Source organism: Nothoprocta perdicaria, unplaced genomic scaffold, assembly GCF_003342845.1.
Source record: "Nothoprocta perdicaria isolate Ctin4 unplaced genomic scaffold, notPer1 scaffold_59, whole genome shotgun sequence".
NCBI classification, from domain to species: Eukaryota; Metazoa; Chordata; class Aves; order Tinamiformes; family Tinamidae; genus Nothoprocta; species Nothoprocta perdicaria.
The window spans coordinates 985,454-999,962 of NW_020455854.1; the positions used below are offsets into that span (position 1 = coordinate 985,454).

The window sequence follows — 14,509 nt, forward strand, 5'->3', positions numbered from 1 at the left end:
GGCGCCGCGCTGACCGTGTCCCCTCTGCCCCCTTGTCTCGCAGGGCCCCGGCGCCTCCCYGCCGCCGCCTTCCACAGCAGCGCCGCGGCCCGCGCCAAGGAGGACTATTACCAGGTGCTGGGGGTGCCGCGCAGCGCCTCGCAGAAGGACATCAAGAAGGCCTATTACCAGGCACGTCCCGCCGCCCCGGGCCCGCTCCCGCTGCCCCGGGGCCCGGGAGCATCCCGGCACGGCCCTCGGCCGGGCACAGCTCGCAGCGCCCCTGCCACGCGCAGACCTTGAAGCCCTGAAGGGCCCAGGTTCAGGGAAACACTTTTTTAATTCCCTTTTTCCTAAAGAATCTTTGTTACTAGTGTTGCTTTAAGTTCACTGGGGAAAAAAATGAAGCCCGTTTCCTCTGTTTGGACCCACTGGAGACAAACACTGGTCCAGGGGTAGGCAAGCTAACCCCTGTGTGAACGTGGGGACCCCTTGTCTAGATGCGGGCATCTCTTCAAAGGGGTGTGCTCCCTGCACGTGTGCTCTGCGCTGTCACCTCTCGGGCCTCTCTACAGCAAGACTTTTACCCCAGGAATCACGTAGCAGTCAACTGGGGTGACCTGTTGTTTCCTTGCAGTGAGATGACACAGACAGTGAGTGCTTTTAGTTCCCTAAGGTAGAGATGCTGAATACCAAGCTCCGTCTCATGCGTATTTTCTTTTCCTAGTGTGTGAGATATGCTAAAGCAAATCACTCTGTCTCTTAATTTTGTTGTTTAGCTGGCAAAGAAATACCATCCTGATACGAATAAAGATGATCCCAAAGCTAAAGAGAAGTTCTCTCAGCTGGCAGAGGCCTATGAGGTAATTAATATACAGGATTTATCCTTGGGAAAAGGAGGAAGGTYTGGAACAACCCTTGGAGTAGGTGGGGGGAAAAGTCTTCTCCTTCTGTGAATTTTCTGCAAAACTGTCACTATTGTTTCATCTCTTGTATTTTAGCCTTGAGCAGGGTACCTGCCCCAGTGGCGCCTTTATTACCTCTGGGAAGTTACTCTACAGCCCAGATATCTAATTTAGTTCAATGTGTTTTGATCTTTTTGAGTTTGTGGCCTTTCTCAGTAGGAGTGACTGGAATAGATGGGGAAGCTGATGATAGCAGTGGAATCGCCGGTCCACATAAAGCAAAAACCCTGTTATTAGTCACTAAATTTTTTTAAGAGAAAGGTACTTTGCTTCCCACTTCTGCCCCAGCTACCGCTTCATCCTGCTCTTCAGCTTCCTCAGAAGTCTTTTTATGCTGGTTTTGACTCCTTGTAGATTTTCAAATTTATTCCAGCATGTGCTGCTAACTTTCATGCAATATATTAGTGATCTAATATATACTGTAAACTATTCTTGCTTATTATGATTTAGCGAAATCATGTCATTTTTCCCAACAATACGAGAGAATGATGGAAGAAGAGGCTTTCTGATAGACCAGTTGATTGTGACTGCTGGGGTAGCCTTCCTAGTGTCATGAAGGTGGTTGGAGAATGGGCTTGGGTGGGTATTGTCTAGAGCCTTGGGCTCTCCCAGAGATGTGACTATGTAAATACAGGCTGACTGGGACTAGCATTGTTGCTGTAGATCCCTACAGTGTCCTCAGGGTATTTTTTTTCTTTTTTTTTAACCTCAAAGGTATTAAGTGATGAAGCAAAGAGGAAACAATACGATGCTTATGGTACAGCTGGGTTTGATGCTGGAACAGCAGGTACTGGGCGCCAGTACTGGAGCAGCGGGCCCTCAATTGATCCAGAAGAGCTTTTCAGAAAAATCTTTGGGGAGTTTTCAGGATCCTCCTTTGGAGACTTTCAGAGTGTCTTTGACCAGCCGCAGGAGGTATGGATGAAATAGGTTTATTTTCTGAGTATATGAGATGGAAAAAAAATGGAAATAYGTGGAGTATTAGTCTGCTACTCACTGTTCTGCCTGTAAGCTTAAGCAAAGGATTTGTTTCTGGGTATGTCACATGCAAACGTGTCCCATCGTGCGGATGCTGGTTGGCCTCCAATTCCAAATCACATCTCTGCTGTAAGCTCTGTGCTTCCAGATAAAGATGGAATGTATTTTCTGGATTACAACTGGTTCATCTGGTGTGTTCTGACACCTGTTAATGCTGCTGAACTATTTTCACCATTGTATAGGCTGCAAGTTGATCTACATATGTCTGTTTTGTAGTTTAATGCTGCAAGCCACAGMATAACTATTAACTGTAAAACGAGCCTTCCAGCTTTTGATTTGACTGTTTAATTGGCTTAACATTGTAATGAAGCCTAAATGTGAGAAGGAGGTTTTGTTTTTCCTTTGTAATGCAGCTAAATGCACTCTTGGGTATTCTTGATTTGACTTAAGAAACATGTCTGGTATTTAGGGCCTCTGGGTTTATTATAAGCAGAATCTTCTAAGAATATTCTATTTTGTGGGAAGATAACCAAGAGGTAGCAGAAGATCTTTGCTGATTACTCTCCTTGCCCAGTAAAGAGTTCAACTGAGGAAGAGCGTTAAGTTAAAGAGAACTTTAACTGGCATTAGAAGATTCCACACTGATTRTTGATGTTTTCCCACTAAATAAGACCAGTGACAGTAATGTATTTTTCTTTAATTATGATTGTTTCTTCTAAAGAGCAGAAAAATATGTGATTTCTATTTTATTGTCTTCATTTCTAGTCTTAAATGTCATTTCTATTGAAAAACTGCTCATCTGACTGGTATAATAATCATTTCTGTATGTTTGCTATTCTTCTGTAGCTGCTTCATAGTTAAGTGAGACATGTCATTGTTTGCTGAAATGAGACAGAACATGTGTGTGCCTGTCTGTTCCTCCCACACTCCATTATGGGGATAGATTTTAAGCAGTGTTTGATATTTGACCTAAAATGACTTGTCTGCTTAGGATGCCATCACATATCATGCATTATAGATTGATACTCATGTTTCCTATACAGTATATCATGGAACTGACCTTCACTCAAGCCGCCAAGGGCGTTAACAAGGAGATAGTGGTGAACATCAACGACTCCTGTCAGCGATGTGATGGGAGAGGGCACGAGCCTGGTACCAAAGTGCAGCGCTGTCACTACTGCAATGGTACTGGCATGGTAAGTGCTTCTTGAGRGACACATTCTCCTGTGGTTTTGGGGGCCAAGATAGTGCTTTCCACGTTGAAAATATTCCTTTTCTATAATCATCAGCTTATCTTGGGTGAAGCTAGGTTAATAGATGAGGGTTTGATGTTGTTATATACTAGGAATATTTTGAACATGTCTTCTGGATAACTGAAAATGATAACCTTGACGGGAAGATCATCTGGTATCACATGCCTGATATACCATATTTGTATGATGTAACAATTCTGAAATTCTTGGATAGTAATTGAGAAATTTTAGGGGAGGGGAGGAGACGGGAGGATAGGAGGAAAGTAACGACAGTGTAAGGATAATCATGAAATAACAAGATGAATGTTACTTATCAAGAAGTTAAAAATCAGTCTTGAGGCTCTCCATTTCTATACATCAAAATAGGCACCAAAGGGCAATCTGTGGCCAGACTACCTTTGGTTGCAAAGCAGGTGTATTTGGCACATGGACACTGTGATCATTTCCTCATGTGCTGCCATCAGATGATTGTCCCATCCATAGTTAATTTCYATGACTCTCTTCTGAGCACTGGTAGAAATTAATGGGAGTTAATATCTTTGGGTTCTTCAAAATACACATCAAAAAGCGTCTGTTCCAGCCTTTTCTAAGCACTATCYTCACAGGATTTCTGAGCCATTTTTCTGCTCTAGCCCTTACTAAAGGATATCGTCCTTGAACCCTGTCATGCTGCCTGTGCAGCTAGGAGGACTCGCATATGCTGGGCCACTGCCAAGGGTGTTGTGGAAATGAAGACAAAAGTAGCTGTACCAAACGTTTATCCAATTTGGGTTTCCTTCGCTAGGAAACGATAAATACTGGTCCTTTCGTGATGCGATCTACGTGCAGACGATGTGGTGGTCGTGGTTCCGTTGTAACAACCCCGTGTTTGCTGTGTCGAGGAACAGGACAGACCAAGCAGAAGAAGACGGTGATGGTTCCCGTGCCAGCTGGTTAGTGTTGCATTTGTGCGCTGCCCTCTGTTCAAGTTGAAGCTTAACTGCCTCTAGAGCCTGGCTGCTCGCTGACAAAATGTCAGAGCAATGTACAGCAGCTTTGTTGCAGAGAAGTTATCTAAAGAAAAATGAGGATTGATAGCTTGGGGATTGAAAGGATTAGTGGTAAGATGTGCATTCTGGTGATGGGTTCATATCTGGTAGATAAAAATATGTGCCCTTCTTAGGAAGCGGTTTTTGTATTTTGCATGGATTCTTCTAGGGCAGATGCTGAAGAGTGGAACTGTAAAAAGACTTGACTCTTTGATCCGAAAGGAAAGTTGGAGAGGGAAATCCTCAAAGCCTTAATTTGGCTCACAGAGAGTGGGTTGTTGGCCTGTTTCAGAAAAAGAAGATAATACAGGTAGTGGGGCTGAAAATTTGCTTCTTCAGGACCATCCTGGGTGAGCAATGGGTAATTCTACTGTAGCTTATGGAGGCCGTCCAGGGTCCCTTGGTTTCTTACTTCCCAGAAGAATTTGGTAGGATTTGCCGTAATGAGCCTGTGTAGGGAAGCTCCTCTGCCTGGCACCTTAGTGACCAGACCCGAGCTCTAAACGTGCACTGACACCTCCTTCCTTTGGCCACAGCTCCTGGCTCCTGTGCAGAGTGTTACTGTGCTTCCTGCTGGTAGGTGCTGTGCCCTGTGCTCCTGGAGGTGCGGGTGCTGCTGTGGTGGCAGGCTTTTGGGGATGGCAAGAGGTTGGAACAGAAAGCTTGCAGGTATTTACGTAACATATGGAATATAGCACCAGGTAAAATAGGATAACAATTCCTGTTTTTTTTCCTAACCACAGGTGTTGAAGATGGACAGACCGTTCGAATGCCTGTGGGAAAGAAAGAAATTTTTATTACATTCAGGGTACGTATCATGCTACGTCGTAAGCTGCTTTTATTACTTACGTGGGTTGCTTGTTCTCTTCACAATTGCTGGGAAGTCTGACTGAGTGGGAAACAGGAGGAGAAAGAGCAAGTGATCCTTTCAAACAGCTGAAGAAATATGATCCATGTGAACTTTCGGAGATAGCAGATGTGCATTGTAACAAATGGTGGAATGTTAAATTTCTTCATACAGAATTGGACTGTGGTGTGGGATGAGGCTTTARGGTAATATGCATCAAAATACATAGYGGGTTCTTGATGTCTCCYMTYTTTAAGCTGGCCTCCCATCTTTAAGCTGGAGACGTGAGCTGTCTGCGTGCACTGATGTGAGCAGTGAGCAGAGCTGCAGGAATGCCCTCACGAGCGCACTGGTGATGTGTGTTTGGAAAAGGACACTTCAAGTGCTGATTTGCACATCCTGTGTAGCTGGAGCCCTCTACTGCTGCATCCTGTTGAATGCCTCTCTGTTGAAAAGTTTTTCAGCACCTTTGCTGTGGTGGAGGAGAATTTAGTTCTCTTCCAGTTTGTGATACTGTTGCCAAGGTGCTTACCTGCCTTTCCTGGCTTTCCCCATTGAGGGTACTGGGCAGGACAGTATCTTCTCTGCCATCCACAGAATTGCACTGACACTGATAAATTAACAAACTGGATGGGGGAGACAGTTGCTGAGATAGGAAGCAGATGTGCTCCTAAGCCTCTAGCTAATTAAGGTTATGTCAATACCTTCAATACCTATTTTTCTCTAAGTGACTAAACATAAACTTTTTAGCCATGCCATCTGTGGAGCGCAAAGGGTCTGACTACAACAGTCTGGTGTCTCTGCTTCTGAGAACTTTGAAAGCAGTTTGCAATGAGAACTTTGTATTGTGCTCACTGTTCTTTGGAACTGCTTGTCTTTTAGGTTCAGAAAAGTTCTGTATTCAGAAGAAATGGAGCAGATATCCATTCAGACCTCCTCATTTCAGTAGCACAGGCTGTTCTGGGAGGTACAGCCAGGTGTCAAGGCTTGTATGAGACGATCAATATCACGGTAAGTTCTGTTATGTGGAAGAGCTGTGCTGTGTAGCATAATGTAGGCAAGAAAAACATGGTGTAAATCTCCYGAGTCTGCTAGTGTCAAGTTTTACACTTCTGGAGCATTGACTTTCAGGTCATTTGTGACCTGCTTGGTCACATCTCCTTTCATATCMCTGTGTAGTGACAGGCGAAGGAAGGGCTGGGTGGATTGCTGGACATCCAAAGCATTGCTAAAAATGGCAGACTGAGTGCTGGGAAAATTGGGATTRTGTTAGTGTCATCTATGTAAGATTCTCCTGGATACACTGGCCTGTTTCTGTATGTTTGCAAATATTGTCCATCCAGGTAGGTCCATATATCAGCTTGTTTTGTTTTGGTCGGGGGCATTACATGCCTGTCTCAGCAACACTGGATATTATCTCTTTGCTCATAAGGAAAGGATCACAGTACATTGGTAACTGAGGAGGACAGAGTAAAGCCTTTCTCTACAATTACTTACATCTTGTACTGGAGAGAGTGAAAAGTCCCATCTAAAGTCTTCTAAGTTATAATGAGTTCTTTGATTTTTTTTCTTTCAAAAGCTTTTTCAGCATTTTCATTTTTCAGGCTTTTTCAGACAGTCTCTGAATGTGTCCAAATGGATGAACATAACAAACTTGCCAGTCCTATTTTGGAACCTGCTTTAGAAATAAATATTATAGAAATACATAAATAATAAACTTGACTCTCTGTGTTCACAGATACCCCCTGGTATTCAGCCAGACCAGAAAATTCGAATGAGTGGGAAAGGCATTCCCAAAGTTAATAGTTATGGCTACGGAGACCACTACATTCACATAAAGATAAAAGTTCCTCAGTAAGTAAATATAATACAAATTCCTGTGAAATTCTGAACTCCTTGCAAAAAAAAAAAAAAAAAACAGAGAAATCTTGTGAAAATGTCTCATTGCTTTATCTGCTTTGAGTGTTCTTTGGTCAGATGCCAGTTAGTTAATTTCTCACACTGCTTTTTGTTTTTATGTGAGTTTTGGTTATTAAAACAAAGGCCCAATTTGGGAAGCCAGCTGAAAGAATCCTAAAGCCTGGAATTTTGTAAGCAGCTCTGCACCTGCAGCTTGGCCTTACTATCTGCTGCTTCAATCCAAATGCCAGCACCTACAATRCAAATCAGTATCCCCTGTGCCTTAAAGGAACTAAACTCTCCAGACTGCTTGTTGAACCCCTGCCCCACTGTGAAAGAAACTTTATAGTTTGTGTTGCTGCACTCAGCTGGGGAACTTATTTCCTGAGCTCTTCTTGCCCCATGTGGATTTTGCTGCAACTCCACACAAAAAGATTTTTTTTTGCAGCAGCTAGTGAAATGCAGTGGATCATATCACTCCTCTTTCCCTAAGGGTTATCCTTTATAGAGTGCTCATATTAAGAGCATCGTAAGGATTCCCCGTGTATTTCAGATGTACTAATCTTGTACTTCCAGTAGCTGCCTCTTGTGTGTGCTGCCAGATTAGGAAAGCCTATAGATACCATCTTCCCTAAAGATGGTGGTGACCAACCATCTCTGTCTTGGCCTGCAGAAGGTTGACGGATCGCCAGAGGGCTTTAATGATGAGCTATGCTGAGGATGAGGCAGATGTGGAAGGCACAGTGAACGGCGTCACCAACACATCATCAGGTAAGTAGGGGGAATTAGCCCCCCTTCTCCCAGAGCTGGTGTGGGAATGCAGGATGCTTCCTGAGGATTCAAGGGGAACATCTTAGTTCAAGAGGTCTTTTTACTGGTATGATAGTAATAGACTGTAGCATAAAGCAGAGATAGTAATAGGCTATAGCATAAAGAGGGCATCACTGCAGTATTTACAGGGCAAATCTGGGCATGAATGGAGAGCAGTACTGTTACCTTAAAGATAGCCCAGAGCCTCAACAAGATCTGGYAAGGAATGCCCTGAGCTGCCTGCTTTTATCCCTGTGCCAAAGTAACTTGTCTCAGTAGCAGAGGTGGAAGGGAATATGCTTCAGCTCAGCTCTGAGGGAGCTAATCTGTTCTCAGCACTCACTCCTGTCCTCAGTGGGAATGCTTCTTAATTCTGACCCCCACGAAGCAGTCATTTTCAGCACAGGAATGCCATGGRTATCTGCCAGGAATGTCCCGAACAACTGCAGTGAGATTCAGCGGGCAGCTTTACAAAACCTCGGAGTTTCCTCTGTCATTTGTCACTAGTTTTGAGAACCCAGAATAGCTCTTTGGGATTGAAGATGTCCATGGTGCCCCTGGCGTTTGGGTTCTAAATTACTCCTTAAAATCAGAATGGAAATACTGCTGTCAGCATCACTGTAAGTTCTGCTTAGTGCCTATTGGAGAGTCTAGGACAGAAATACTAGTTATTGCTGGATGTTGGCTCCAGTCACTATGCAGCACTGAGCACAGTGAAGGGCTTGAGGTCAGTGGAAATTTTGTAAAAAGCTGCCCTTGCAGCTCCAGGTTAGACTTTTTTTTTGTTGCATGGAAGAAAAAAAAAGGTACTTTTAACTCAGTGAAACTTATCGGGCATAAGAGCTAAAGGCATAAGGTACATGGTAGAACATATACATCAAAGCAAGAGCTTTGTTCTTTGCTACTGGAGATGGTTTTTTTCCTCCTGCATTGGAACTGTGATTTTCTTTGTTAGGCTGTGATCTATTTTTATGTTAGAAACCTAAAAGGGACTTAAGACTGTGTACAGCTAAGCAAAGGTGACATCTGGGAATTCAAGTCCTCTCTATTTCAGATAACAAATCCTGAGGAATATAGGCTGCCGCAGGAAAGTTCAGTATATTGGAAAGGTGTGTGACATACATTTATCAGCATTATATTCCATAGAGCTTTCATAATATGGAAGTTAATGGGATATCTTTTCCAGTGTAGGTAAGCCTTAAAGGTGAATCTTGGGGGAAAGGGGAGAGATCTCTAAGCAAGTCTTTCAGCACAGATTTTTAAAGATGTTTATGTATCGAGGGGGAAAAATGCAGTACAGATTGGACTTCCAAACATAAAATTGACAGGTTTGACCACACTTACGCAGCAGGTGGATTATAAACAAGTTTAGTAGTTTATAGTACAGAGACCAGTTACTGTTGAGGGTGGGAATTTGGTTCTGGGAAGCAGAACATAAACTGAGCAGTGCTGTTTTGCCACAGGCTGCAATATTTCATACCATTGCATCAGTCCGAACTCGGGAGTTCAGTGTGGGAAGATGGGGAGCACTGGACTCTGCTTTCTCTATGTGTAAAGAAAGCTTGAGAAGGATTTGACAATTCTGTTATTGATGCTTTTACTGTAGAAAAAGCAAAGTGATCTCTCTCGTTCCAGCTGTAGCCACTTTTCAGGCAGAAATCATCTTGGGGTTTGTCTATAGAGTAAAAATAGCTGATCAATACCAGCTAAAAATCCAATCTGGACTTGTTCTGAAATACTTCTGACCTTTTTCATTCTATCTGGAGACTTTCTAAGCAACATAAACTAAAGAGATGTTTCTTACAGGAATTATATTTTAATGTATCCCAGTGAAACTCCGTCACTTGTCCAAGGTCTGGGTACTGTCAGAGGAGGGGACCCCTGCCTTTACTGCACAAACCTTGTTCCCTCGGTCAGCTGGAGGGCTCCRCAGAGGGCAAGGGAAGAGTCTTACCTGGGCTAATGTTCTTTTCCTCCACTTCTGGGCTCTGGGCTCTGCGTTGCTGTCATTCCAGGAGTCCCTGCTAGCATAGCTGGCTGGTGCTCCTGGCACATGAGGCACAGGAGGTGCCTGTACATGAGGATGCTGCAAAGCCAAAGACTTCAGACCTTTCCGCCCTCCCCTCCCAGGCTATATTAACCCTGTCACTTTGTTTAGGGTGCTGACTGCTGGTGGGAGACGTAGCTGGAGTGGTCTGGGGAATGAATCTGACCGCAGCCTTTGCTGTTTGTGTCCAGGTGGCAGGGCCACGGCTAGCGCTGACGCAGGCGAGGATAGGCCTGAGGCTGAGGAGAACAAGGAGGGATTCTTTACCAAACTTAAGAAAATGTTTAGCTCCTGATACCCCATCTGAGGTAGGAAGCCTCTTGTGTTTTATTGTTGTTTTTCCCTTCACRCTAAGCAGAACTGGCATTTCTTGGGCAGTGGAGGAAGCAAAGGCACAGAACTGCTTCTCCCTTAGCCTCAGGCCTTCCAGCCACTAGTATGAACAGCCCTAGCTGTCCTGTGCTACCTGGAGCAAAAATCCACGGACTGAATTACCCTGTGGCTGCTACAGAAAGGGAAATGCTGGATGCATTTTCAAGGAGCTGCCTGGCCCTTACCTTTAACTGCTGCAGCTCTGCTTCCTGGAGTRCTGGCCCACTCGGGGACTGCACCTGATCCAAAAGGGAACCAGCCCCATTAGCTAGTGAAGCTGCCACTGCACAGCAGCCTAGAACACYGCCTGGCAAAGCACAGCCTCGGTGGTTGTATCCCAGATTTCTTTGTTTTAAAGTATAATAGAGTCCCTGGTGCACAACTTGAGCGCCACGTTGTAACTCTGCGCTGCAGCTGCCATTTAGTCAGTGTTGAKCTGCTGTGAGGGGAGCACCATGGACTTGAAACTACCTGTTCAGCCAGGACAGGCTGCGGTGTCTTGGACTGCAGGGGCTCAGCTTCCTTGCACTTTAGGCAGTTAATAAGATTCTTCAAACTTGTCAGTTCTCTCTGGTAAGCAAAGTGCAAGTTGAAGGCAGCCGGGGAGGTGCTTTTTATTTCCTGCACTTGCAAAACAACCTCTGCAGGATCTGCGTGTCTTCGAGCGATTCGCTCAGGAAGTGTTGAACATTTCCTTTCCTTCAACTGCAGGGAAACGTTCCACTGGGAACTAGGAGCCAGCAGCTGCCTCTCAAGGCAGTGGGTTCTGGAGAGCAAAGGATGTCGAAGAGCAGCACAATGAGAATCCCAGCTGGAGAGGCCACAAACCACTGAGGCACCAACACCCATCTGCTGTCCTAGGAAATGGTAACGAAGGAAAGTGCTGTCTGCAGTAGTGGCACAGACGCTTCTCAAAGTTGCTCCTCAGTTCCTACTGCTGCTGGAAGTTCACTTGGATTCCTGTAGTCCTACTGCTAAAATTAAAATTGAGATATTAATTAGAACCCAGAACAGTGGAAAACTGTAATAAAAGCTGTCCTTCCAGCCCAGAGTAAAGCAGTTTGCTGTATGGAGTTCAAGACGACCCCTTTCACTTGGGTGCCCTTCTGAGTGCTGGATGTGTGGTGAGCTTATTGCTGCTTCTGTGCCAGGAGACTTGGTGCAGCAGTGACTTTAGACCTGTCTTCATGGCAACGTCCCGTGCCCTTCTAGCTGTCGTGTGCACTGCTTAGAGTGGGCTCATCAGCACACCTGGGGTTTCCTACTCCTGCTGATTTCCTGCACAGAGAGCAGTGATGGGATCTGCACTTTGCCTCAGGTTTCCCCTCCCTCCAGTGTTAACTAAAGTTACCATGCAAGGGCTGTTGCTTTGAAACTGGTACAAGTTTTTGCATCAGCTCTTTGGAAAACCTTTATGGCTGCAGAGTTCAGTGATGATGCTTCATTACCACCAAGCCTGTTTCCAGTTTGGGGCAAAGTTTTTCCTTTTTTTTTTTTTTAATGTTGGCAAAACAGTGTAAATGATTGGTCTAAGAATCATTGTCTTACTGTCCCTACTTGTGTGAGAATACAAGAGAAGTGGTTGGCTCTTTCCAGATGGAGTCAAGCTCTTGCAGTGAGTATTGTCATGGTTACTGTAGCCGGCTGTTACTAGTTATAACTTGCAGGTACCATCAAGCCCACTCACTAATCGACTAGTTAAACAAGGAAATGTCATAGTCTTGCCCTTTTTAATTTGCTGAAATAAAGCACGCATTGCCTCCTGATTAAACTGTCTGTAAAGTGAATCTGTATCCATGTAAATAAGATTTGACTTCATAAAGATATTTAACACGTGCTGTGCCTCACTGCCTCATCTGCTCTTCCGGACTCCTGCCTGCGCTGGTTTGGCTCTTTTGTCCTTCCCCAGCAACACTGACAAGGAATTAAGGTCTTTTTTATGGTAGAAAATGTATCTAAATGTCTTGAGTCACAAGTGATTTGAAGAACTGGTAGGGCTGTCCCTCATCTCGTGTGTAACCAGAGCCTGAAGGGCGCTGTCAGTTAAGCCAAGGTGGGAGAAAGTGCTTTTTAATGGGTCTTATCTTTCCTCACAGAAGATGGACAGGGTTTTTTAGCAGCAGGTACAGACCCACCTTGTAAAAGTGCTGCTTAATGAAGAGGCCAATGAGAAGCAGACAAACAAGAAGCCAGTTCTTTGGCTCTGACAGAGATTAGTTGCTGTTACTGCAGCCTCTRGAAAGAGCTATAACAAAAAGTCTTCCCCAGAGAGGGGCTGTAGCTTCCTCGGATGGGCTCCCAGCTCCTGGGCAGGAGTGAAGATTGTTACTCTGCTCCTCCAGGCCAGCTGCGGTTTCCTGATCCCTGTTCCCTCACCCTGGGGGCATCGCAAACACCTCAGGATGCTTCCCTGCACCCTTCCCATCCCCGCACTCCATGAGTAAGGCCTGGGTAAAGACCTAAAGGCTGAAGCCCTAGGGCGGGAGAGGTGCCACCTTACCCTGGCTGCAGGCATCTCGCTGGGGTTTGGCTGAAGACGGGAGGACCTTCTCTGGGCAGCRGGGACAGGGATGGGCCCACTGCTCCCTTGCCTTGGCTCCGCGCCCAGCGCCTGGGGAAGCTGCCTCACGCTGGTGGCTCTGCCCCAGCCTGGGCCAAGCTGAGCGCCAGGCACCACCATGGCCTTCACTGCTGGACGTGCCCTGCCCCTCACCTTCCTCTCCCTTGCTGCTCTTCCCGAGCTGTGGTTTCCTGCAGCCCCCGGAGTTTGTAAATCCAAGGGCTTGAGAAGCAGGGCAGCTGCAGGCCTTGCTGGGCAGCACCCAGCACTGCTCCTGGGCGAGCACTGTCCGTCCCGGGCTGCACTGGGAGCAAGGCTTCCTGCGAGCCAAGCCCTGCACCTCAGAAGGGGCTCGGCCATCCCTGCCCTTTCCTGGCCATGCCACCAATTTCAGTGCCATTCCCAAGCTTCCAGAGGAAAGACTAAGATGCCACAGAGCTCTGTATGTAATGAAGCATGTGCCAAATTCATCCTGCTGGAAGCCTGAGATGTCCCATGTGGTAGGCAGAGCAGGTAAGTAGCTTCTGAATTAACTAAATGGCCACGAAATGTGTGGGGAACATTTGCAAATAAATAATTCAGATGAATGAATTATTATGAATCACGTAGAAAGTGGGGTCAGGAGGCGGGTGTGCAGCCCAGACGGGGGCTTGCGCACAGACGCTATTTCCCATGTGAGGTATCTTTAGCCACAGCTTACAGAGACGGTGACAGCTGAAGTGAATTCCCAGATGCCATCTCCTCCTTAAACAAGCCTCTGGATACAGGGACAAATTACTAACAGATCTCCCACTTACTGAGGGATTTTTAACCCCTTAGCAGAGCACAAGGTCTGTGCCCCAGGATGGAGGTCTGAGCTCCCGCTTTCACCCTGGCTTCCTCCCCCGGTGCCGCTCGTGTCCACTCACTGATCTGGCCAGTCTTGGTGGAGGGCAGTCAGGAAGCTGGAGGGCAGACTGGGATCCTGGGTGCAGGTACTGGGTGCAGGCGCTGGGAACAGGGTGCAGAGAAGGCTGCAGGAGGAGCTGAGCTTAGTGCAGGGTGGCTGCAGAAGAAACCTTCCTTCTAGCCCTGCTCAGAAAGGAACCACAAACCAGCCGGCCTTGTCATCAGGCCAAATAACCATTTACCACCACCGCAGAGCGAGGCCCAGCGAGGAGGCAGGAGGAGCTGCCTCCAACAGGTACCTGTGTTAACAGCCCGTGAGCTGCTTTAGTTCAGGTTTGCAATTATCCATTCAGATGCAGCTTGATTAGAGCTACCTGTGGGACCCACACTGCTCCCGGGGGGCAGCTCTCCCAACAGGATGTGCTATTGTGCACGTTGGCCACGAACCCCCTTGGCCGCAGCCACCCCAGCTCCTTGGCCGCCATCACCTTGCTCGGTGGCGAGCATTGGTCCAGCAGCTTAGAGCCAAACCACGCAGGACAGCAACCGTGCAACACGGGCAGCACGGCTCTGGAGGAAGGAGGGACAACTCCCATTCCCTTGGCTCTTCTAATGTTTTCAAGACACAACTTGAATTTGCTAGTGGAGGGGGGAAATGCACTTGTGTGTTGCCCCGCAAAAGGAAACAGCTTGGGATGCGCTGCGGTGACACCAGCGTGCTTAGTGAGACCTCCCTGTGGTTTTAAACCCAGCCTGGTGCTCACAGCTGGTGAGGATGCACCAAGCAGAAACACAAGGACAGCCTGGCTCTCYGGGTGTGCTCCTGGTGGTTTTGCTGCAGTGGGATCTATTTTGCTTTGCACGTGGTCCAGACGAGCTGTAG

The 14,509-nt window shown here is 46.4% G+C and overlaps 1 protein-coding gene across 1 annotated transcript in view; it reads left to right on the plus strand.

The window, feature by feature from the left end:
- The window catches only part of DNAJA3 (DnaJ heat shock protein family (Hsp40) member A3), a 12,475-nt gene extending 983 nt beyond the window's left edge, over positions 1-11,492 (plus strand). The window contains exons 2-12 of the mRNA XM_026048965.1: positions 44-171; positions 759-842; positions 1,659-1,859; positions 2,966-3,118; positions 3,960-4,107; positions 4,947-5,011; positions 5,933-6,061; positions 6,789-6,904; positions 7,623-7,720; positions 9,998-10,114; positions 10,890-11,492. Of these exons, the coding sequence (XP_025904750.1) occupies positions 44-171; positions 759-842; positions 1,659-1,859; positions 2,966-3,118; positions 3,960-4,107; positions 4,947-5,011; positions 5,933-6,061; positions 6,789-6,904; positions 7,623-7,720; positions 9,998-10,101 (1,226 nt within the window). The 3' untranslated portion in view covers positions 10,102-10,114; positions 10,890-11,492. The remainder of the gene's footprint in view (positions 1-43; positions 172-758; positions 843-1,658; positions 1,860-2,965; positions 3,119-3,959; positions 4,108-4,946; positions 5,012-5,932; positions 6,062-6,788; positions 6,905-7,622; positions 7,721-9,997; positions 10,115-10,889) is intronic.
- The last annotated feature ends 3,017 nt before the right edge of the window (positions 11,493-14,509 follow it).